General features: G+C 38.9%; 3 protein-coding genes across 4 annotated transcripts; 2 read left to right on the top strand and 1 right to left on the bottom strand.

Moving 5' to 3' along the window:
• Window positions 1-1032: 1032 nt before the first annotated feature.
• Window positions 1033-5911, bottom strand: LOC141788698 (MARVEL domain-containing protein 3). The gene is made up of 4 exons (XM_074667697.1): window positions 5650-5911; window positions 5076-5184; window positions 4066-4190; window positions 1033-2554 (listed from the first exon to the last, which is right to left on the bottom strand). The coding sequence occupies exons 2-4, from the start codon at window positions 5174-5176 to the stop codon at window positions 1896-1898; spliced, it is 885 nt and encodes a 294-aa protein (XP_074523798.1). The 5' UTR covers window positions 5177-5184; window positions 5650-5911; the 3' UTR covers window positions 1033-1895.
• Window positions 5912-7484: 1573 nt separating this feature from the next.
• cunh8orf82 (chromosome unknown C8orf82 homolog) lies at window positions 7485-9602 on the top strand. Its single transcript, XM_074668381.1, has 3 exons — window positions 7485-7838; window positions 7930-7978; window positions 8121-9602. The coding sequence occupies exons 1-3, from the start codon at window positions 7674-7676 to the stop codon at window positions 8588-8590; spliced, it is 684 nt and encodes a 227-aa protein (XP_074524482.1). The 5' UTR covers window positions 7485-7673; the 3' UTR covers window positions 8591-9602.
• A 1076-nt stretch (window positions 9603-10678) lies between these two features.
• naprt (nicotinate phosphoribosyltransferase) lies at window positions 10679-24389 on the top strand. 2 transcript variants are annotated; one of them, XM_074667696.1, is made up of 13 exons: window positions 10679-11266; window positions 14265-14392; window positions 14661-14743; window positions 14967-15097; window positions 15325-15440; window positions 17833-18029; window positions 18206-18343; window positions 18439-18523; window positions 18616-18696; window positions 18778-18880; window positions 21073-21230; window positions 23231-23338; window positions 23453-24389. In XM_074667696.1, the coding sequence occupies exons 1-13, from the start codon at window positions 11020-11022 to the stop codon at window positions 23537-23539; spliced, it is 1662 nt and encodes a 553-aa protein (XP_074523797.1). In that variant the 5' UTR covers window positions 10679-11019; the 3' UTR covers window positions 23540-24389. The 2 variants fall into 2 exon arrangements, with proteins under 2 accessions (XP_074523797.1, XP_074523796.1); XM_074667695.1 differs by having other exon boundaries at window positions 10680-11266; window positions 18203-18343; window positions 23453-24362.
• The last annotated feature ends 115 nt before the right edge of the window (window positions 24390-24504 follow it).

Genomic DNA, 24504 nt, shown 5'->3' with positions numbered 1-24504 from the left:
TAAAAACAATTATTAACAAACACACAAACATGCACTTCAATATGAACTCACAGAGAAAAGTGAACTTCATTCAGCTCAGCACTGATCTCAGGGATTTAAAACCAGCGCAAAGACACATCATCATGGATGAAAGCTGAGTATTTAATGGAACATAAAAACAATCTCCCAACTATTTCTTTAGTTGAAAATAAAGCTGATGAACCTTCTTTCTAAGTCCACAAAGATTCAATACTCAGTGTATTCTCCTCCTGAGCTGAGGGAGAAAAAGCTTTAAAATATTGATCAAATGAGGCAGCTTAACCTTTTCTTTCACTGAGTTGTTGGCAACATTTGTCCGTCCCGTTATCAACACAGCCTAAACCAGGGGTCTGCAACATTAAATTAATAAGAGCCATTTTTCCTCAGCTCACCTGAATTTAAAATAATTCCAGAGCCACAAAATCTACTTTATCTTCACAATAATGACAAAAAAAGTGGATAGGAATCTAAATAAAATCTGAAATCTAGTGAATAATTATCTAACAGAGCAGTTGTTTTTTTGGGAAAAAAAAAAAAAAAACACATGAGGTTTTACACTGTTGAAATTGTAATGTCTTATTTTCTATCTTTCAAAACTGAAAAAAAAATACATAAAAAACTTAAAAATAACCTCTTTTTTTTAAATTTCTAAATGTGCAAAAAATTATAAAACATGAACTTAAAAATGTCCTAAAATTTAGAAGATAAAACTGAATTTTCAAATTAAATAAAAATAAAGAAAATAAAAAATTTGCAAAAAAATCTATTTTTTTTAAACTTCAACATATTGCAAAAAATTGCAAGAACCTTTATAATTTACAAAAATAGCCAAAACTCCCTACATTTTTGTGATTTCAAAAATTTCAAAAATGTATAAACATTTTGCAATTTCGAAAATTTTGCAGAACTTGAAAAAAAAAGAACTTCAATACACTTGCACATATTTCAAAAATAAAAAAAAACTTAAATATGCTATCATATATTGATAATTTTGCTAACTAATTTTTTGTTGTTTGCTTATGTTTTGCCACATATCTAGCATGTATTAAGCTAGCACATTGACAGTTGGGATGAAGAAGATTTAGATCAACTAAATGTTAACGCAGGATTTTATTTAGTGTCAGTGTCTTGAATCATCAAAACCCTCTGTAAGAAAAATAAAAAAATCTTTATTTGAATGATATTCTTCTGTAGCTACAAGGAGCCACAGGTTTCAGACCCTTGGTCTAGACAAAGGATGACAAGAAAAAGAAAGACCCTGAAATGCCTCAGAGTGATTTTTTGATCTCATTGCTGTAAACACACTCTACATGTGTGAGAATCAGAAGGTTTTTGGAGTCTTGTGTTCTTAAAGCTCAACGTTGACTGCTGCAAAACAGTTTGTGTAGCATCCAAAAAAACAGGACGTCATGGTGGAACTGAACAAAAACACAGCTGAAATGGTCAAAGCTTAAGATGACTGAGCATTTTCTAAACCTCACATGCAGATATCTGAGGAATCCTCCAGCAAACAAAAGCAGGATGAGACACGTTGTCCTCCCTGCAGGGTGTCACAGCTCGTGTCAGGGTCCTGGACCAGTTTGACGAGAGTGGAGTCTCTGCTTTTCTGCATCAAAAGGTGTGAAAAGAGGTTGTTCAAGCATCTTTTGAGGACGGATTCTGTCCTGAGCACCAGCCCCAAAAGATGCAGATGATTCATTCCTGAATTAAAAGTCATCAAAGCTTTGTGCTACTGGAAAATGAAGGCTCCCTGCTTTTGGAAAAGGATTATAACAAAAGTTTAACGTGATTACTGTGAGTGTAAACTCCAGAGCAGGTTAGTTTAGAGTCATTTCCATCTTTTCAGTGTCTTAGTGAAACGGCTCTGTCGGCCCCCCTCACACAGAGGTGGTCTCAGCCCTCAGCGGGGCTCTCTGAGGCTGGCCTCTGGCTTGCTGCCTCTCCACCTCCCTGCGTTTCCTCTCCTGCTGGTAGCGCCTCACCCCTTTGATGGTCTTGATGGTGAGCACTGTGCCGACGGCGTACAGGATGGCCGTGATGAGCCCGAACAGCGCCACGGCTGCATCCGCCCCGCTTACGTCACAGTTCATCCACGAGTAGCCGTTGCGTGCGTATATCCTCTCACGCTGCTGACACACGTCGGTGGAGTTGACCCTGATGATGAAGTGCAGATAGAGCCCCACAGCCACGACGTACGCCACTGCGCCCACCGCCTGGAACACCAGAGCGCCGTATAAAAGCTTTTTGGACATGAGGTGGGGCGGTTTGCTTCCTGCCACCACAAACAGCAGCGAGAGGACGCCGAGCGTCAGGCTGAAGGCGAGGCCGCCGTAGATGCCCGGCGCCCTCATCTGGCTGTACTGCATGTCCAGTTCTCGTACTTTCTGCAGCTCGGTGCCCTGCAGGTTGAAGTTGGTGTTGATGTCGAAGCCGCCGAGCCCACCCATGGAGGACATGCCTGATGTCACCATCTGAGCCGCGACCACACAGATCAGGACGAGGGCGTTAGTCAGGACGGCACAGATCAGCACGATGCCTGAAGGGAACAGACACGCGCAGGGAGACTTAAAAATGATATTTAAGTTTAAAAAGAACAAGCTCTTAGTGTTCAGACGACATTCTTGATAGGATGGTGTGAAGCTTGAATCTAAGTCCAAAAGAAAAAAACATCTGGGCTCAAGGTCACGTTATCAAATGTTCTGTCTGCAAACAGAGACATAATCCAAATAAATCACAACAGCAATAAGACCGAACTAAAAGAGAGGAATCATGGTTTCCAGGAGCTAGACCGAGGGTCTTCAACCTGCTGCTCTTTGACTCCTTTGCTGTGGCTCCTTGTAGCTTTAATTTATCTTGCAGAGGGTATTAATGATTACAGACATTAAATCAAAGTAACATCTTGCGTTAATGTTTAGTTGAACTAAATCTTCATCCCATCTGTCAATAAAGCCTGCCACTGCTCTACTTCACCTCCTACAACATCAACAGCCCACCAACTTTCCATGCACCTGTGGCTAACCTCAAGTTTTACAGCCCTGGGAAGATAACTACATCTACAAAAAGACCTTCCTTATTGAAATATGATATCAAATTCAAGTATTCTTGCAGAAATTTATATATCATTTTTTTTGCGAATTTAGGATTTTTTCGAAATTCTTTAAAACTTTGGGAGATTTAACGATTTCAAAATTTTTCAAATTTGCAAATTTTTTATCCAAAAAATATATTTTTTGTAAATTTTTGATATTTCATTTATTTCAATAATTTTTTTAAAATTTCAAGAAAATTTACAAAAATTTTTCTTTTTTTGCAAATTTTCAAAAAAAGTATTTTGATATTTCTAAACTTTTTTTTTTTACAATTTTTGCAAATTGATCAAATATTATTTTCAAAATATTTGCAGATTTTTTAACTGTCTTTTTTTCCAAAAATTTTTGTTTTTTTTATTTATTTATTTTTTTAATTTTTGCACATTTTCTAAATTTTACATTTTTCTTTATTGTTGTGGTTACATTAAATTAAAAAAAAAAAAAAACCAAAAAACGAGACATCACAAGTTCAACTTATAAATTCAAATAGCTTCTTGTTTAGATGATTTTCCATTTTAGATTTTATAATTTATATATTTATATGCACTGTATATTCTTTTTTGTGAAGATAAAGTAGATTTTGTGGCTCCTGAATGACTTGAATCCAGCTGAGCTGAGTCAAATATAAAAGTACAGGCTGCAGACACCTGAGCTTTGACTATAAACATCTATTTTCCTGTGTCCTGACCATCATAAAGCTCGAAACAATTAACTCAACAACCTTCACAGAGGACTAACCATTGTCAAACCAGGCATATCAAATGCCCAAAGGCCTGTGATTAGTCTTTAACAGAACCTCCACTCTGAGAGGCCTGTATACACAGGAGAACCGGTCTGTCCAGTTATGGCAGCAGGAGGAACTGAGCTGCAGGGAGACTGAAACTGTGACGCTGCGGCTCCCGCTGAGAGATATTTCATTTGGTTTGACCCAGATTCGTCCTCTCTGATCCAGACTCACCTCTCCTGGAGCAGATGTTGGTGCATTTGGAGTCATGGTGCTCCACTCGAGGTGGGGAGTCCCGAGAGTGATGCTTTGGAGGGCGGTCGTCTTCTCGGGGGTAATACGGGGGTCGGGAGGAAGACCTAGGATGGGGGCAGACATGCATGAAACTGGGGAAGTTTTCAACAAACATGAAGAGCTTTCTCTAGACTCAGATGGAGAAAAAGGAGATTAGATTTGCTACTTCTCTTGCTTAAATCACAAAAAGAGCTGAAGTTTAAAGAAATGATCTCACCGAGTGGGTTTAAGTTGAACAGAATGGAGTCAGACATGTTGGGCCGCAGTTCTTTTTATTAATAAATTTGTGATTTTAGTGAACTTGGACAAAGTTGCAGACAAGTTTACAAGCTTTCTTTTTTTTATTCTGTTATGTATTTAACCCTGGAACACTATCACCAGCTAATTTTCACCCAAACAAATGTATTGACATGATTTTCTTTATGTTGTGTTAGTCTGAGTTTTATGGGTTTCTGGGCAGCTTCAGGCCGCTTACCGATGTCATCAAAGGTAGACGTGTTTCCCTGGGTTTTTCAGCAGACGTGTGTTTTAGTGATCAAGGGTTAATTTTTTAAACATTATTTATCACTTAAAATTATGAAATTTTAGGATGGGTTGACCGAAGAAAAAGTTTCCAATTCAATTCGTTTTTGGGGGGTTTTTTTTAGGATTTTTTTCTTTTTCTTTTTTTTTTTTTTTTTTTTTTTTTTGATGACTGACTGATTTTTCACAAATTTTAAAGCCTTACCTTTTGAGTCCGTTGATGTTATTTTTTTCTTTTTATGACACTTTGTATTTGGAAAACTTAAAGAAGAGTACTTGACTTTGTTGTACTTCAATATATTAGATGAGAAATATTTTTTATTGGGACCTTTGTTTTCTTTATTTTACATTTAACATAATGGAAAGTGAATTAAAATAAATAATAATAATTTATTGGTTTATTTTATTATGTTTCTGTAATACCACACCTGTCAGGTGAAGATCGCCTGTCATCATGAGAGTCCCGGTAGTGTCGGTGGTCTCCATTTCTCTCCCGGTGTCCCCGGTTTGAACGGGGCGGTTGGCTCATAACGTCACCTAACGTCACAATAAAAAAAACAAAATGACCTTTGAACAAAATATAAAAAGTATTTCTCCCACTAAAAGAATTGAAATTGCGTACAGAGTTAAATTAAAGGTCCGGATTAAATTATCTAATCCTAAAACAAAAGGTAAAATAAGATTTCTGGAAGAAAACTGGCGTTGACGTACGATTACGTCAGAACGTCGAACCTAACGTTTAAATTGTAGTTTGCTAGCTTAAATATCAGCCACAAAGACTACAGATGAAGAAAAACTAACCAAAAAGTATATTTTTAAAAACGTTAGGTGTCTAAACTTCTGGTCAGTAATCCTTAGAGCGGGTTAGTTGTGGTAAAACGAGAGATAAGAGTGAAAGACGAGGACTTTGTATTGAGTCAGCAGGTGAAAGTCGTTAACTCAAGCTAAAAACGCTAAAGTAGCTCTGACATGCGCAGTGTGAACCGTCAGAAATGAACTTACCGTAGTTATAACTCGATAAAAGCCGATAAAATTCCTCTATAAAGCCATTTTAATCCTCGAATTCCTCTTTCTGCTGTGTTTCACCGTCCAGGTACAAACAGCTCCACCCCACCTGAAGGAGGAGCAGGAAGAAGGCGGAAGACACGCACTCAGGTTGAGGGCAGGTGGATGTGGGTCACAGCTGGAGCTCCACAAACCACTGAATGAGTTTAGTTTTTGGATGAAGATCAAGTCATTGCCAGCTCATCTGAATCAGCTGCTTTGTCTGTTGCCAGTCCCATCTGTGAGGCCAAAGAAGCCTCTGTTTATAGTCTTCTTGTTTTAGGGGGTGTTGGCCTGTCATCATGAGGACTGTCTGTCTCTGTGTCTGTTTGTCTGTCTGTTGCTGTGTTATAGCAGAGGAATGTTGTTGTTTATGTGCTTCTTTTATCAGCCAAGACATTTACATTCAGTCCCCTGAAGAGCTCTGTTGTGCTCCCTCAACAGTATTGCTGTCTACTGGGAGTACACTATCATAAATTTTAAGTTATTATACAGTATGTAGGCTGCTGGCAATTTTATTGCACCAATTTCTTCAAGGCCTGTGACATAATGCAGTCAGCTGGGAAACTAACAGAGAATCAAAAACAAGATGTGGTTTTTCAGTATATATTAGAGTTTGTTGTACTTCTTCAGCTTTATTTGTCTCTTTAACCCTTTCCATCCATCTTTGTATATGCAAACCTGCTTATTCTGAGCTTCAATGTGACTTGAGTATGTAAGAAACCCTGTCATTATTCTGGTTTCTTTTTGCTTGTGAATATCTGCAGTATTTTACTCTTTGTTTCCATTTTAAACACTTTCTGTATGAAAAAAAAGTCACAAAAGAAAGTGAAGAACCACAATGAATTTCTGACAAGACACAATTTTACAGGAAATAAATATAAATCACAAGAAGCACAAGTCCTTTAAGCTGACAGTTTAAAAAAGCATCACAATCTATTGTCCATTCTGAGTCATACTATCATAAAACATTGAGACATTAAAGTCACAGATATAAGATGAAATCTAGCATGTGAGTACCTTTCATTTCGTAATGTGTGAAGAATGCAGAAGAGAATCTATATTGTAAAAATTATCAGAAAAGTACTAACAGTGTCTACTAGGTGCCAGAATTTTAAAAGTGAATGGTGTGTCAACGGTTTACTTACCTTTTTATCAAAAAAATGATATTTGAATTGTTTTATGTTCTGTAGAGTGTAGTGCAGGGGTCTGCAACCTTGAACTTTTTTTTTTAATTTTTGCATTTTTTTTTAATTTCTTAAATGTTCAAAGGTTTTTTTTTTTTTTTTTGCATAGTTTAAACATTTTTTTGGATTTTTTTCTATAAGCATTTTTTGACTTTTTTTTAATAAAAATAAAAATTCAATTTCTTTTTAGATTTTGCAAGTTTTTAATTATTTTTGCTAATTTCATTTTTTTTATTTCTGCATCTTTTTGTATTTTTTATACTTTTTTAAAATTAAGCAGATTTTTGTTAAAACAATTTTTGAATCTTTTTGAAAATGTATGAAATTCTTGCAAATTTTGAAATTTTAACATTTTGCAAATTTAAAAAAATTAAGATACATCATTTTTTTTTAAATATTTTTCCAATTTATTGAAAATTAGAAAAAAAAAAAACTTAGTCATCACATGTACACAAAAACTCCTTGCTTTGATATTTATTCTCTGTTTGTTTTTTCTGCGTATAGAATTGTATACACTTTTTTGGTCTTTATTGTGAAGTGAAGCAGATTTTGTGGCTTTGGAACATTCCATACCAGTAGGTGGCGGTAATGCACCCAGATGCTGTTTGCCAACCGCTAAAATAACCAAAGAAGAAGTAGACTGTTTACTTCCTCCAGGTCGTAACACACATAAAGATGAGGTGAAAACTTGCGTCTCGTCAGTAAATTAAACCTAAAAAGAGATTGACACCAGTCTTTCTCTTTGTTTTCGTGTTTATTCCGGAACATATCAGATTTCTGTGCTCCTGTTCCGTCATGCTGCTCCTCCGGACCGCTGCTCTCACCGGCAGAGCCCTGACCGCTCTCCGCTGCCTGCCCCCCGGATACACAGCCTCCAGAACCACCGCTTCATACATCCAGGGTCAGAGTCCCGAACCACGAATCCGGGAATACTTCTACTACATCGACCACCAAGGACAGGTGAGTATTCATACTGACACGACCAGGACTACGTCATTGACACTAAAGTCACCTGTTCTGACATGTTGGTGTGTGTATGTGTGGTTTACAGCTTTTCCTGGATGATACCAAAGTGAAGAACTTTGTCACCTGCTTTAAAGGTAAAAAATAATACATCTACCATCTCTAAAACAGCTGGAAAAATAACCTTTATCTGATATTTTCTTAATGTTTCAGACTAGGAAGGTTTGTAGACATTAGCTTTAACACAGTATCATCCCTGCCTGTTTTTTTTTTCACCAGATAAAAAGTTCCTGGTCTTCTTCTTCAGTCGCCTGCGTTCAAACCAAAGTGGTCGTTACGAGGAGGACTTCCCCTTCCTTTCCCTGTGTGGCAGGGAGAGGAACTTCCTGCGCTGCGATGACCGTCCTGTAGTCTTCACACACCTGCTGCAGAATCCAGACCAGGAGCTGCTGTCGTTCTGCGGCGGTGCAGAAAAGCTGACCGCCCCGTTCCGACCGGACGCTCTGTACATGCATCCTGTCACAGGACGAGTCTACCATCCCTGCTCCGAACAGGGAGGCAGAGTCGGCCTGGTCAGGTCGGCACTGGCCATTGAACTCAGCCCCTTTTTTGTTTATGATTCCGAGCAGGGCCAATCAGGAGAGCCGACACATTTTCTGTGGGGAGGGCAGAAGCACAAACTGAGCAATGAGCTGGCAGGATGCCTCCCTGCTGTGGAAAACAGTGGACAGCAGGGAGAACTGGGATAAATAGATCAGTTCGACTTTTGATTTTTAAATACCTGCTGTAGGAAGCGATAATTACCTGCTAACAACATGACTGATTCTGCTGGAAGCCTGTGCTAATGATCCAGAACATTCAGTTTCATCAGTGATAGCGGTTCTTTTGAATGCTTATGTGAAGACTCTTCAAGCCAAGCTTTGTCCTCTTGACTATATTTATGATTCTGGAGTTGCAGACCAAAGGCTGGAGAGACAGGAAATCAGTCTGAAAGATTAATCAGATATTAAGGTCAGGTGTTTTTCCCTTGTACTCTGAGTATGACAAATCTATCACCATGATCCACTGTGAGTTGGAGTCTAAATGCTGAAATGTACATGCAACAAAAATTTGTGAGGAGTCACAGTCCCACAGATGTGTGTGCATGTACAATAACACCCATTCATATACAAAACTGTATGTGCCACAAGTAATTTAGCTAGTGTTTCTTGGTTTGCGAATACAAAAAAGGAAAAGAACAGCTCATATGTGTTGAATTGAAACGATTGACAGCGTCTGCATGCTGCTCTTGAACACAACCACAGAACGGTCCATCTCAGCGGTAGATTTGGATCAGACTTTGGTGAAGAGTGGTGGGACCACGGGGGCAGTGCATCTAAAGCAGAAGAGGAGGAGAAATTTCAAGACAAAGAGGAAACAAGAGAAAACATCTATGATATTATTTAGACGATTAAAGGTTTCCTGTCAACCAAAACTGGTTGGTGTGGATGTTTTGTCTTTTTTTTTGCTCAGATTCATTCTGGAAACAAAACTTTTCATCTAGATTTGCTCTTGGAGGTCTCTAATATCTCCATGTGGTGTGCAGGTTTGAAATAAAATGATTTGATTATCAAATGCCTCTGTCTTTACTCCCCTGAGATGAACTTCCAGTTATTGTTGAGTTTGGCGCCCCTTGTGGACAAAGAGGTGCATCTTGTATCTCTATAAAAGTGGTTTTGGACTGATATCTCATCTGCTGTCTTCTAACACTGAAATGTCGTATCTCTTTGTGGACAAATCAGTCAGTAAATAAACTCAGTCACAAACAAGACTGTATTTGTTTTTCTTTTTAATATTTTTTTAAAGAATTTTTTATTTCATTTTAATAATAATAATAATAAATAACAAAAAATAAATAATAATAATTATTATTATTATTATAAATATTATACATTATTATTTTGTTAATTTTTATTTTTATTATCATTATTAATATTGTTGTTATTATTATTTTAAATTAATAAAAAACACTGTTTTTGTTTTTAATAATTTTTATTTCATTTTAATTTTATTATTATTATTATTATTATCGTTGTTGTTGTAATCATATTATTATAACTGTTGTTGTTATTGTTATCATTTTAAATTAATAAAAAAGACTATTTGTTTGGAAGTCTATTTCTGGCGGTTAAAATATTAACAAAAAAATCTCAAAATTAGTGCTTTTTATTGCTTTGATTTTTTTCCCTCATAATTAAAAAAACAATTTATCCCATGATTTTGATTTTTTTTTGTGTCATCAAGTATTTTTATCTTGTAATTTGACTTTTTATCTTATAGTTTTGACTTCTTAACTCATTTTCTTGGATTTTTCCTAAAATTGTGATGTTTTGGGGTTTTTTTACGTTTTTTTTTAAATCCCATAGTTGTGAATTTTTATTTTATAATTTCGGCTTTTTTTATCTCAAGATTATGACTTTTTATATTTTTATCTCAAAATTTTACACTGTTTTATCTCATAGTTATGACTTTTTATCACTTATTGTGATTTTTTTCATCTCATAAATATTTTTTATCTTATAATTATGACTTTTTTACTTTATAATATCGACTATTTAATTTATTTAATTTTCTTAATTTTTTTTAATTAATTAATTAATTTTTTGATTTTATTTTATTTTATTTTATTTTTTGGAAGGGGTGGAATTGGCCCTAGTATTTATGAGGCTTTTTCATAAAACCAAATAAATCAAAGCGTTTTTATGGACTAAAATCAATACAAATGAAATTCCTGGGTAATGCTCAAGCTTTAAAACTAGCTCTTATAGTAGTTTAACAGCGGGGTCTCTGTGTTTGTGAAGCCTTTGAGTGTTTCTGCACAGCTGATCTCCTCTCAGGGCTTCTGAGGACTCCATGAAAGAGAAACATGATTCTTGAGTGACTGCCTGACTCCACATGAACAGGCCTGAATGCCAACCTCTGAGTCATCTCATGAAGTATTTGTTTGTGTGAAAATGCCAAGTGAAACTGGAACAGTGGGATTTCCACAGCGCATCGTGCCTTGCCCTGCCTGTTGGGTATTTGTAGAGTCCTCTGTCAGTCGCTGCCTCAGTCGGTGAAGGAGTCAGCGGAGGCTTCCAGGAACTGCAAGTCCCAGAGATCCCAGCATCAGTGAACCTGGAGCCTGGGCTGTGGCAGCATGGCAGCGCCGAGCGGTGACACATGCGGGGCTATGGAGCGCTCTATCCGGGAGCGGGTCCCTCCGCTGCTCACGGACCTGTACCAGTTCACCATGGCGTACGCGTACTGGCGGGCCGGCCGGCACCAGGAGCCCGCCGTGTTCGAGCTCTTCTTCAGGGACAACCCGTTCGGCGGCGGCTTCTCCCTGTTCGCCGGGCTGCACGACTGTCTGCTGTTCCTGCGCAGCTTCCGCTTCACAGATGAAGGTGAGGACAAACTTCTCATCATCCTCTTAATTTTCATTTACAAACCTCCAAATTTAATGAATGACAGCGCTATTTTTTATCAAGTCAGCGTGACTCTGCGTCCCTCCCCCTAACTCCTTTTACGCATACCAGTGTGGTTGCGCAATACCAGCCCGTGTGAGGGTCTCAATGGGAAAACGTGAATACCAGAGGAGTGCTGGAGTGCTTTAACTGTAAACTTAAGCACAGCAGGTTTACGTGTAATCTTTCATGTGTTGCAAGAAAAACACAAAAGAAACGTGGCACACACACTCACACTCACACTCCTTCCAGGAAAGTTCATAGAAACTTTTCCTGTGCGCATGTGGCAGCAGGCGGTCTGTCAGGGGGTTTTGTAACAAGCTCTGCTTCAAATTAAAACAGAGCAACTGAGCTACAGTGATTCAGATCGATTAAGAGTTGGACAAATGTCAGTCAGAGATTTGGGACAGAGTCAAGATTGTAGCTGCATCTACAACTCCACAGAAATGTTGGATCAATGAGGCTGGTATATTATGAAAGCAGTGGTTTAAGCTGTACCTGGCACTTTGCTGAATTTCATCACGCAGTTTTATTCATGCAATTTTGTTTGCTTGATCTAAATATGCAAAGCAAAAAATGTTTGTCAGTCAAAAATTAAATAAACTTCATATTTAATGTGTTTTAAAGTTAAATTTAGATCAGAGTTTCATAAAACATTAAAATCCATTTTTGAAATAGGCATTCTACGGAAGCCCTAAAAGGCCATGATTTTATAAAACATATTTTCTTAGTTTTCTCGAGATAACAATAAAAATAAGCTTCATTTTCTTGAGATCTAAACTTATTGTTCTCATTATCTTGAGAAAACAAAACTTAATTTTTTGAGATCTTGAATTGATTTTCTGGTTATCTTGGGAAAATGGAGCTTGTTTACTCGAGATCTTGACTTAATCTTCTCATTATCTTGAAAAAACAAAGCTCGCTCTCTTGAAATCTCAACTTAATTTTCTTGTTATCTAGAGAAAAAATAGCTCGTTTTCTTAAGTTGTGATATATTTTTCTTGTTTCCTTGTTTAGATCTTGACTCTTTTTTGTTTTATCTTGAGAAAACTTTTATTTCCCAGAGATCGCGACCTAATTTGCTTGTTATTCCTAGAAGCTTGTTATCTGGAGAAAGCAACTTATTTTTCTCATTATCTAGACAGTGCAAGCTTTTTTTTCTCAAGTTGCAACTAATTTTTCTTGTTATCTTGAGAAAACAAGGCTTGGTTTTCTTGAGCTCTCGACTTAATTTTCTCATTATCTTGGGAAATAGAAGCTTAGTTGTCTTGAGAGCTTGACCTTATTTTCTCTTTATCTCCTCGAGATAATGAGAAAATTAAGTCAAAATCTTGAGAAAAAAAACTTTTATTAACTTGTTATCTGGAGAAAACTGAGAAAATTTATTTTATAAATTCATGGTCTTTTAGGGCTTCCATAGCATATCTCCACAATTTGTCACTTTATTTCTTAGAAAATTTCTATTTTCAGTTAAGAACAGATATACACGTTTTTGCATATTGACCTCTGTCTGTAAAAAAATCACTGGACACTGGTTGCTTCCTGAACTCCTCACAATACAGGAGTGGATTAAAACTGTAAGTAATATTGATGCTGTGTCAAGAATTACTCTTCGTTTACGTATTCAAGAATAAGTTTTCTTTTAACTGTGGACCAACTGGGTTAAACATGTCAAACCCATTCAGACAGATTTTGTAGAGGTGACCATTTAAGGAGTTTGTGGTCCCGTATAATCTTAGCTAATTGTTGTGTGATTGGGGTTTTGTTTTGCTTTTGAAAGTAAACTAAAAATCTCAAAAATGGTATCGATTAAAGATTCTCAGTTTAAATCGAATCAGCACCCCAAAAATTGTAAAAGAATCAAACCGGGAGAAAAGCATATCGGCTCAGCCCTGATGTTAGCACAAGCTAATCATGGGTATGTGACACATACTTGTTTAGCAGAAAGCTAACTTGCTTTGCTCTTCATCCTGTGCTGCTCTAAAAGTTCCTGAAAGTGGGTAAAAGTCAAGCCAAGCTTCATTCTCGTTTTGGAAAAAGCTTTATCTGTTTGGGGTTTCCTCACTGTGGTTGTGTTTTTCTTCCACTGTGCTACGTACGCTGTCGTAGCCGCTTAGGCTAGCTTCATCCACTCACTAACCAACATGTTAAGTCACTTGCGCACTGGGCACACTATGATTGGCTGAGTTAACCACGCTTACTCTCCACCTAGAAACATCCCAAAACAACCAAAACAACCAAAACATCAATATACAGGCTGAGGAAGGGGTTCAAGGCAGACACAGACACTGACACACATATACAGAGGCCTATAGGAGACAATTGAGCAGAATTAGTCCTATAAAAATTGAAATTTTACTTTTTGGAAAATCCTGTAGACCCTAACTTTAAAAGCTGTTAAATTTATTGGAATATAAGGTCACATTATTTCTAAATAAGGCATTCAGTTCAAAATAATGATCAACACGCGAAATGGTTAAATATGTAATGTTATTGCTTTAATAATGAATTCATGATGTAGATGTTGCTATATTAAGCTAAATCTAACAAATTTAGATTTGTCAAAGCAGTGATTTATGTTTGTTTTTGTTCAGTGAGCTCTTGTGTCTTGTAAATACCAGAACACACCTCATTGAGTTTCTTTCCACCAGTTGTGGAGCTTTAATGTCCACACTCAAAGATGTAAACTTTGGCACAGTCCCGTCGTTGGAGTCTGCTGGAAGATTAGATTAGCTGTGGAGTTATGAGATTTAGCTCTTCTCTGAGCTGAGTGTTGGTGTGTTGTGAAAGGACCTGAGGGTGGGGGGGGGGGGCACATGGAGCACATGTGCTGCTTGTGTAAGAGCACATGTGCTGTAACATGAGGGATGCCCTCTGTTGTTGCTCTCTCTGACTCCGTCTCAGCTGTTGTGTTCATGTTGTGTTTCTCTGGATCCAGATGTGGACTTCCTGCGCTCCGTGCTGCCTCCAAACACCGACCCGGCCTTCTTCAAGTTCCTGCGGGAGCTGGACTGCTCAGGCGTCACGCTCCGATCCGTTCCAGAGGGCACTGTGGTGTTCGCCAGGGTGAGGGTCAAAAGTCACCTTCATGAGTGGCATCAAAGTGAATGGTTCAGGTCAATATGCTGCAGTTCCTTGAGGGTCCACTTGAGGCTTTCCCAGAAAAAATGAGGGTTTCCCATCAGGGTCCATGTTTATTATAACAAGCCTACTTTAACATGAGAAACAAACATGTTCCTGTTTTTGCTAAAACTGCAACACCACCCATGTTTCTGTCAGTCTGCAGTGTTCATGCAGGGATTCAGAGGGGCTAACTTGTGCCCCCTGTCTGCAGGTTCCTCTGATGGAGGTATCTGGACCTTTGGCCGTGGTTCAGCTGCTGGAGACCAGTTTACTGTGTCTGGTTAACTATGCCAGGTAACAACCATCTTTTAAACATATTTATATTTATAAACTGGATCCACTGACATGTTCAGCTGAAGGTCTCCAGTTTACAGGGTCACTCTTTAAGATAACTGAAGAACAAACCGTGCAGCCGTTTTGACCCTGTAGTCCTATTTTATCTTTGCACGTCAATGCTTTGCACCAAAATGTCCTTTTGATAACGCTCTGTTCATGTTTCTGTCGTCTCCCTCTTCAGTCTGGTTTGCAGTAACGCTGCCCGCTTCCGCCTGGCAGCCGGCCCCAGGAGGAAGCTGCTGGAGATGGGCCTCAGGAGGGCTCAGGGACCAGATGGAGGCCTCACCGCCTCCCGGTACACATATATTGGAGGTGAGGGCTGTGTGCAGCATGTGAAACAGCCATCTACTGTCACTACTATCGGTCATTTTCTGTACATTTTTCTCATGCATGTGTGTCTCTCACATTTTAGAAACATGCATGACTACATTAGCATTATTCCTGTTTTCTAAATGAATTTCTAAAACAAATTGACATAATTCTCCTTTTTTTTTCCTATATGAAAATTCAACACTCTGACCCTCCAATCTGTCCCTCAGGGTTTGATCTCACCAGTAACGTCCAGGCTGGTTTCCTGTTTGGGATCCCTGTCGCAGGGACCATGGCGCACTCATATGTCACATCTTTCACCTCCCTGGAGGAGGTCTGGCCTCAAGTGAGTGACTGTTTCTCTGCACATTCAGTGTTTCAGGTAGATTTTCTGACATATAATGTGTCTTGAAGTAATTTATCCCTTTTAGTGAATGTTCACTGTGTTTTCCTATCAAAGGGTTGGTCATTATTTTAGAATTAAGGCATCTGAAAGCCTGTGAGAGGAAATGAATCCAGTCCAACAAATGAAAACATCATTTAACTTTTTAGATTTGACAATTTTGTTTTTTGAAAACGGAAATGTTTAAGGGTTTTTTCCCCTCAGAATAACAGAATTGCAATAATAAGTCTTCCTTCTAGATATACCTGATTGTATTTATTTTACCAGATTAAAGCTCATTGTGATATAAAATCTCTTTTGCAAAAGCGACCTGGCCAAAGGTTATCAGAATTTGTCTGTAAACAACTCAAAAAAATTTATACAATTAAAGCTACAAGTACGAAGGTCAGGTCCTTGCACTGCCACCTGCCCCTTCATGCCTCTCAGGAGACTGAAGTTCTAAAAAGGTCTCCTTGTAGATGCCCCATTTTTGACCAGATTGCTATAAAAATAAGAAATTTTTGTTGTAAATTTTGTCAGGAATCCACCCATGTGATTTTGAAAGCTGTACAACTTTTACTATTTGGTCTAGTGGCCCAAATACCGCAGCTTGTGTAAGGCTGGATCCTCCTCTCCCATTCATTGTAATGGAGGGAGCTCAACAGGCTTCTTTGGGGTTCACTGACTTTGAGGGCTTGTCATTTGAAAACTATTTGAGAAACAACAAATTCCCGAATAGCTTTTGTAGAGCAGGGTTCACTCTGTCATCTGAGTGAATTTCAAGTCGATACCATTTATGGCGTCAGAGTAGATCATTTTTGGTCAAGGTCCCAAAATTTGGGCAAATTTTATAATGAAAGGCAAATTGCTGCCTTCCTGTTTGAGCTCGATCAAGGGTGTTAGCACATATTTTGTGCTTCTCAATGAGACAATGAGACAAACATTTTGATGTTGGTTTGATCTCTCTCCGACATTCCTACTGCCTGTCTAGAGTCATTCTAGTGTGCCTAGGTGGCGCTGGAGAACACAATTGTATAAGTATATACGAGGTCAATTCTTGTATTATATTGATTTTTTTTCTTTTTGCTAAATATTGAATTGTGTCCTTCAGGGAACTCCCTGAGTGCGAGGACCCTAATAAACAAAAATAAGGAATAAAGGTTGTCAGCAAGATAAAGAAAAGGGTGTCATCTGATGTAAATACAGAGACAAACTGCGGATTTGATTTTTTTAATTCAAAAATTTATGTCAGAAAAAAAATAAAAACATTAGAAATTTTAACATGTCTCACTGACCTTTTCTCCGTACAACTTTATTCAAGGTGGCTTGAATCTTTTTTGTTTAAAGGCTCAAATGTAACTTTGGAATAGAGGATAAGAACAAATGAGAATCATAATGTTACAATAATAAAGTAGTTATATTTTGATTGTTATATTAAAGTAAATCTATGTAACATACAAACTTATTCTTAAAATCTGCTCAGGGTTATTCTTTAACATGGGCTTTATAACTTTTTAGTCTAGATGCCCAAATACAGCAGCATATGTGAACTGGATCCTCCTCTCCCATTCATTCTAATGGGGGTAGCTAAATGGGCTTCTTTGGGGTTCACTGACTTTGAGGGCTCGTCAATCGAAAACCATTTGAGAACCAACAAATTCCCGCATAGCTTTTGTAAAGCAGGGTCCACTCTGTCATCTGAGCAAATTTTAAGTGGATACCAATTATGGCGTCAGAGTAGATCATTTTTGTTTAAGGCCCCCAAATTTGGGCAAATTTTATATTGAAAGGCAATTTGCTGGCTTCCTGTTTGTGACAGGTCAGGGGTTTTGGCATACAATTTGCGTGTCTCAATGAGACAAACATTTTGATGTTGTTTTGATCTCTCTAAGACATTTCTACTGCCATTGAGAGCCGTTTTAGTGTGCCTAGGTGGCGCTAGAGAGCGCTTTTTGGTGTATTGGAGGTCAATTTTTGTATTATATCAATTTTTTTTGCAGAATATCAAATTCTGCCCTTCCCTGAGTGTGAGGATCCTAATAAACAAAAATAAGGAATGAAGGTTGTCAGCAATATAAGCTAAAGGGTCTCATCTAATTCAAAAACAGTTACAAAATTGCGTCCTTCGTCAGATACAGAGGTTTGATTTGAAATCATAGTTTTTTTTTAATTCTAAAATTGAAGTCACAGTAGAAAATAACAAAAATATAAATTTTAAAAAAAAATCACTGACCTTATCTCCTACAAACTTAATTTATAGTGGTCCTTAAACAGATCAGACAAAAGAAAACTCTGAAATCTGAGATCCTCATGTCCAGTTTTGACTCAGGCCACTTGTTTCCCCGTTCCCTCTCAGACTCTTGTGGCCGTGAACGGGGACCCTGATCCAGTTGACATCATCTCTCTGACAAAGGGCTGGTTGAGTCGTGTGTGCGAGCTCCTCAAGGCGCAGCCGGGGAAGATCCACGAGGGCGAGCTGGCTGCCTTTTTATCTTACGCCATCGCATACCCTCAAAACTTCCTCCCCGTGGTCGACAGCTACAGCGTGAAGTGGTAAATATGGGTTAGAAGTATGAGCTCCTTTTGGATCTGACCAGCAGATGTCACTGGTGTGGCCTTATTTCCCATCAGCACATTCAGACGCTCTGACTCTGTTTGTTTTATTTATTTGAGAATTGTGTGAAATAACTGAAACTCCATCATTCATTCTCATCGTCTCATTTCAGCAGCGGCTTGTTGAACTTCTGCGCCGTGGCCCTGGCCCTGTGTGAGCTGGGCTACCGGCCTGTAGGAGTCCGTCTGGACAGCGGGGACCTCTGCAGGCAGTCCATCGACGTCCACCACGTCTTCAGACTCTGCAGCGAGCAGTGAGTGAGGTGCCGCGCTGCGTGTGTGTGTGTGCATCACGTCGTCTTTAAAACCTCACTCCAGAAACATTTGATTCACACTTTGTTCTCTGCAGTTTCTCCGTCGCCGCCTTTGATTCTCTGATCATCGTCGGCACCAATAACATCTCAGAGGAGAGCATGGCCGAGCTCAACAAGAAGGTGGTTTAAAAACCGACCAATGTGAAGCTCATTTCACTGTCCTTTAACGTTCGTTAGACATTCTCCTCCTGATTGTTCTGTTTCCGTTTCAGGAGAATGAGATCGGCGTGGTCGGTGTAGGAACACATTTAGTCACCTGCACCAAGCAGCCCTCACTGGGATGTGTGTATAAGGTAATGTGCTCACGAAACAATCCAAACTTCCTCTTCTATTACCCTTTCAAGAGATGCATGGTGTGATGTTTCCTGTGTCAGCTGGTGGAGGTGAGGGGGACGCCCAGGATGAAGATCAGTGAGGACCCAGAGAAGAGCACCGTCCCCGGGAGGAAAGCGGTCTACAGGTTGACGGACGCTGAAGGTGAGAGGAATCTTTCTTTGTCACAAACTCAATTTTTTTTTTCTTTGGCACATTTGAAGAGTTCACGTTTTGTTTCGGACCAGGAGCGACCATGTTTGGACGACAGGCTGGAGATACATTTTCACATCTGACTCCCTTTCAGGTCTCTGTTGAAGTGACTTGGTAGCAGAATAAGACTTTAAACATGCAATGAAACCTTTAACTTGGTGAATCAACCTAGAAGTAAACTCAACCTATTACCCACCTATTCAGGGTGCAGTCATGTTGGCAGCTGAGCAGCTTTGTGAAGAGGTCTGTTTGGTCATACAAAGTCCACATGGCAACCGCAACCCCATCTTCCCACCATACACTGTAAACGCCAAAGTTCAGATTACTCCTCTAGATTAAGATATAAAAACTTTCTGAGTTTTCAGTGTTGAAAATGATTATTTCTGAGTATATTTAACTTTTGTTACTGTTTCAGTAAGCACCACTTAAAATCATTAGTTTCTGTGTTTCTGTTTTGTTACCGTGAGTGAGGAGGGGACGCAGTGGATATGAGACCCTGCTGTACCTTTAAACATTCAGTAGTAGTACAGGTTCTCTGTTCCTCTCTTTACACTTAATTTCAAAATTGGCCAAAACAGCATAATATTCCAGCCAAAATTTCATTTACTGTATTTTTTCCGCACTACAAGGCGCACCTAAAAGGCTTCAGTTTTCTCAAAAGCCGACTGCGCCTTATAATCTGATTCCACCTTATATATGGATCAATATTGATTAATCATGGCTACCATAGTTAGGGGGCGTCGTCGGTGAAACAGCGGTAAGCAGTACGAACCTGTAAAGAGGAATTCTGCTAAGTGCTAACATTAGCTCACAGGCTGGCCCGGGCTTCTTCTCTTGTTTATTGTTAGAGCAATACAGCGCCCCCAAAGGTCTGGCATTTGAACTGATCTCTGGAAACGGCTTTTGCGGACGGCAGAAACGGCTTCGTCTTTACAGAGCACTTTTTTGGAAAACGGCACAGAAAATAGTTGGATTGGAAAATGTGCGGCTCCATGTGGATGTAGCCTGAGTTTGACTGACTTTCTAACTGTTTTGTTGACATTCCCTTTAGCGCAGCTCTATCTAGTGGATGCATAACAGAACCCCAGCCACTACTGTAGCTTCTACTCTATGCGGCTTATAATGCGATGCGCCCTATATATGAAAACAGTTTTCAAATACTCCGAAGCACCTTGTAGTGCGGAAAATACGGTATTAAAAGATTAACCATTAGGCACATGCTGCAAACGTCAGTAGGTACAAGACCCTTGTGCCATGGAGCACAGAACACCAGTCAGTGCTGTGGGGCTCAGACAACCTGTGCCCCCTGGAGAACAAAATTTCAATGTATAGCAGGGTCTCTTATCAACTGCCTTCCCTCCTCACTCACGGTTACTAATATGGGTGCACCGATCACTATTTTCTGGCCAATCACCGATCTTTAAAAAGCCTGACCTGCCGATACCGTTTTTTATTTTTTATTTTCTATAACCGACAGCGTATACCCTCAATGTCCCAATCTTATTTTGTTGAAAATTATTGAACAACACCTGTGAAACAGTAAAAACTTTAGGTTCATAAGGTCAGTTTCATATGTAAGGATTGGCCGATCACCGATCTCTGATCCTTGATCACTGAGCTGATTTTTGTTGTGACAGTGTTTGTAACCATGAGTGAGGAGGCAACACTGTGGATATGAGATTTAAATCTGCTTTACAGTCACACAAAGCACCAAAAGCATCAGTCAGTTTTCATTAACTTTATCAGTGACTTTCTCTGAAGGCGCCCAGAGAAAATTTGTTAGTTTGTCTTATCCTGGTAAACCTCCCATGCCTCTCTCAAAGAGTCCCACAAGCAAACCTGAGGTGTCATTGTTCAGGGCCTCTTCTTAGCACACTTCACCTGGGAGCTGAGTACATCCTCTTGTTCTTAGCCTCAGTTTTTCAACAGTTGTCACAAACCTTTTAGTCCTGTCTGTAAAATATAAACACCACTGGTTCCTGAAATTCAAGATGTCTATCCATCCATTTTCTCTACCACTTATCCTGTGGCTGGAGCCTATACCAGCTGTCATTGAGCAAGATGTGCAACTCTAAATAAAATCCTTTAATCTATAAAACACAGCTCCCTGTTTCTGCTTTAATCTTGTCGTTTTAACTCTGCAGGTCATCCGTTCCTGGACCTGGTGAGTCTGGCTGAGGAGTCTCCTCCAGAGGCTGGAGTCCCTCTGAGCTGTTTCCCTCTGGGGTGTGAGAACTCCTCCGTCTCAGTCACTCCGGCTCAGATTGGCTGTCTGCGTCAGGAGGCGTTTACCAAGGGACAGGTGAGGATGGACTTCTTAATAAATCCCTTATATTATGGTTAGGGTCAATTTGACCCATTTCTGTTTTCATGTTGACTAAAGTATTTTATATTCCTCCTGTAAGGTCTGACAGCCAGACATTGTTGCTTTTTGCTCTGGGACCTGAAACTCAGGACACTTTAGTGGTTGTTTAAGTTAAACATAAAGATTTGATTCTTTCACAGGTATTGTTCAATGATTTTTAATAAAATAAGATTGGAACATTGAAGGTATATGCTGTCAGTTGTAAAAAATTAAAAGTAAAAATCGGTCTAGGCCCAAATCGGTCTTGGCAGGTCAGGCTTTATCGGTGATCGGCCAGAAAATTGTGATCAGTGCACTCCTAGTTGCGGGCCATTTGACCTGGACGCTTTAATATGGGTAAGTTAGCTGTTCAGATCCAAAATAAAGAGGTTTCTTTGATGTAGTTTATTTTCATTGCCCCGTTTTTATATTTTGACTGCCTATGGATAGAAATTCAGACTCAGATACCCAGGTGTGTGTAAAGGAGGAACTTTCTCTTCCTTGCCCTGTCAACGTTCTCATGTCATCTCTTTGACATATACACCAAAAATTAGCTCAGGTACGTTTATAGCTGAAGAAGCTTCATCACAGATTTTGAACTGAGAAAAAGTTATTCACGATCCAGATTGTCATTTTTCCTACAAAAAAAGAGGAATTCAGAGGACAATTCTGCCATCAGAAGGACATGGGCATCTAAAGATGAAAATATAAAATGGTCAACATTACCAGTGGTGTGTAAAAAAAAAAATGACGCGGAAAAAAAAGGAGAGTGCTCAAGCACGCTTTTTTTTTCCACCCCAAAGGGCAGTTTATTTTGTTTTAGCCAGCTGAGGGGGCAATTTTAGTGTGTCTGCAAACCAGGAGGGCATTTTAGCTCAGGTTTTGGCTCCAAAAAATGGATTTTAGTGTGTGTTTAGGACCTCAAAAGAGCTCTTTAGTGCCTGTTTGGGCTCCAAAGAGAGCACATTAGTGTGTGAAAAACAATGTGTTTGTGAAGAGGGGAAAACTTTACCTAAATAGTCATTAAATATAGTTTGGAGTTTGTTTTATTTGTCTCTTTTCTAAATATTTATATTTTCTAAAACAAAGCTGTTAGTGGTTTTACCTGTTTGTTTTTTGGCTGTTTGCAGTGAATTTACACAGTGCTGATCAAAATAACCTTCAATCAGGTCTGGTCTGCTTTCAGTCCCCAGAGTAAGAACTAAACATGGAGAGGCAGCATTCAGCTTCTATGCTCCAAATATCTGGAACAAGCTGCCAGAAAATATTAGGTCTGCTGAAACTCTTAGCTCATTTAAATCCAAGTTGAAGACCCACCTTTTTACAGCTGCTTTTTATTAGAGCATTTTAACAAATCATTTTAATATCATTTTAATATCTTGTCTTTAATTTTGCACTGCAAATTTTATCTTAAAATCTGTTGTTGTTTTTTTAAATCTGTTTTAAAATCTGTTTTAAAATCCATTTTAATCTTTTGTTTGTTTGTTTGTTTTATTGTATCTTTTTAATTAATCTCATTTTAAATTGAATTTTAATTGTTTACTATAATTTGTTCTGCCTGTAAAGCACTTTGAATTGCATTGCTGAAATGTGCTATAGAAATAAACTTGCCTTGCCTTCAACATATCCAACATATTTTTTTCCAACACAAAACAAGAGCTATGGATGAAATCCTCACCACCAAACCTCAATTTGAAACCTTAGAGATTCCAGCAGCAAGTTGAACATTCTGTGAGAGTTTTATGATGGAAATTCACAGTTATCGTGCTGTGCCTGATCAGAAACAGAAGATTTTACGTCTTTATTTAGTTTTAAAGGGGAGTTCAGGTTTGTTTACAAACTTTATCCTAACATCTTTGAAACCGTTGAGGATCCCAGCCACGCAGAGCTCTAAAAGTCTGCAGGATTCCTCTGAGCAGAAGTTTCGTCTTCATGAATGTGTCTCCCACCCTTTCTAGGTCACACACCCTCTGTGCAGCGCTGCAGAAACTAGAGCAAAGGTCCAGAGCTCGGTCCAGACTCTGCACCCTCGACACAAGAGGCTGCAGGACCCTGACTCGTACACGGTGAGCTTCACACACACACACATCATCTGCATTCAAAACCTGCAGCTCAATCCTTCAGATGTTACTTTCTTCACTTTATGTAAGACTCTCTTCTCTGCGCCTCTCCTCCACCAGGTGGCGCTGTCAGAGAAACTCCACAGCCTGGTGACAGAGATCAGGAGAGGAAGTTCCAACAACAGCAACTTTCTCCTGGCAAACTAAACGTTATCTTCTTCTTCTTCTTTTTGTCTTTTAAACTTCACTCAGTCAAAGTGCCTTATGAAAAAAAAGTGTTTGATAACAGTGTTCACTTCCTCTTTACGTACAAAAACACACACATCTGTTGCTCATGTCAGTGTATAAACAGATTTTCAATAAACTCCAACCTGTCGTGAGTTTGAGAAAGAAAACAGTTTATTCTCTCTGACTGTAAAAAATATATTTAAATGCAGAAATTCAGAAAAATAAGTTTCTAAATTCTTCTAAAAGTTTGTTAACATCACCAGAGACAGAAAACTGACCCTTCAGCTTTAGAAAAGACGTCTGGCAAATAAAATCTCTTCATATTTAGTTTTTCGGGAGTTTTTAACAGCATCTGGCGGCCATGTTTAGCCAATAAAAAGCGCTCTCTTTGACGTAGTTATGCTCATTTTTAGTAAATAGACTTAAAATCTGAACTTAATCAGCATTTTCACTAAATACTTGGGCTGTTTGAAAAGTCTAATGTGCAGTTTTTGTTGCCTAATGCCCCTGAAACATATGAAGAATGAAGTTGCATTGAGAAGAAATGACTTGCAGTGCAGTTTGAAGACTTGTTGCATCACAAATGTGCAAGATTTCAGTGTTTGCATTTTTTTTTCTCAGCTCTAACTTCTGGATTAACTTGTTAAATGTGCACAGTGATCATTGTAACGTGAAAAGCAGACACACTGTGCAGGTTTCTGCCTCTGCAGCTCCAGGACAATGTGAGAAGTGTTTCCTCCGCTCTGATTGGCTGCCAGCTGACCGGCAGTCGTAGAAACCCTCACATGTGGAGCTGGTTAGACACGGGGCGGCTGTGATGTCACCAGTGTCTCTCTGAGGTGGTCAGGCCCCGGAGGTGAATCTCACACTCAGCCTTCAGCTTCACTTTTTCATTTCACAGCCTCAGAGCAGATGTGAGGATCTGCTGCACGGAGCTGGAATCT

The sequence above is a fragment of the Halichoeres trimaculatus genome, unplaced genomic scaffold (assembly GCF_033239565.1).
Source record: "Halichoeres trimaculatus isolate MK-OKI-2021-1 unplaced genomic scaffold, fHalTri1.1 fHalTri1_scaffold_4, whole genome shotgun sequence".
In the NCBI taxonomy this organism is placed as follows: Eukaryota; Metazoa; Chordata; class Actinopteri; order Labriformes; family Labridae; genus Halichoeres; species Halichoeres trimaculatus.
This window is presented reverse-complemented; position numbering and strand designations above follow the sequence as displayed.

Coding starts and splice junctions, on each gene's coding strand:
- LOC141788698 (XM_074667697.1), bottom strand. CDS start 5,176: ATGAGCCAACCGCCCCGTTCAAACCGGGGACACCGGGAGAGAAATGGA. Junction 4,191..5,075: donor AGGCGATCTTCACCTGACAG/GTGTGGTATTAC, acceptor CCCCCATCCTAG/GTCTTCCTCCCGACCCCCGT. Junction 2,555..4,065: donor CAACATCTGCTCCAGGAGAG/GTGAGTCTGGAT, acceptor TGTTCCCTTCAG/GCATCGTGCTGATCTGTGCC.
- cunh8orf82 (XM_074668381.1), top strand. CDS start 7,674: ATGCTGCTCCTCCGGACCGCTGCTCTCACCGGCAGAGCCCTGACCGCT. Junction 7,839..7,929: donor ACATCGACCACCAAGGACAG/GTGAGTATTCAT, acceptor TGTGGTTTACAG/CTTTTCCTGGATGATACCAA. Junction 7,979..8,120: donor CTTTGTCACCTGCTTTAAAG/GTAAAAAATAAT, acceptor TTTTTTCACCAG/ATAAAAAGTTCCTGGTCTTC.
- naprt (XM_074667695.1), top strand. CDS start 11,020: ATGGCAGCGCCGAGCGGTGACACATGCGGGGCTATGGAGCGCTCTATC. Junction 11,267..14,264: donor CTTCCGCTTCACAGATGAAG/GTGAGGACAAAC, acceptor CTCTGGATCCAG/ATGTGGACTTCCTGCGCTCC. Junction 23,339..23,452: donor AGGACCCTGACTCGTACACG/GTGAGCTTCACA, acceptor CTCCTCCACCAG/GTGGCGCTGTCAGAGAAACT.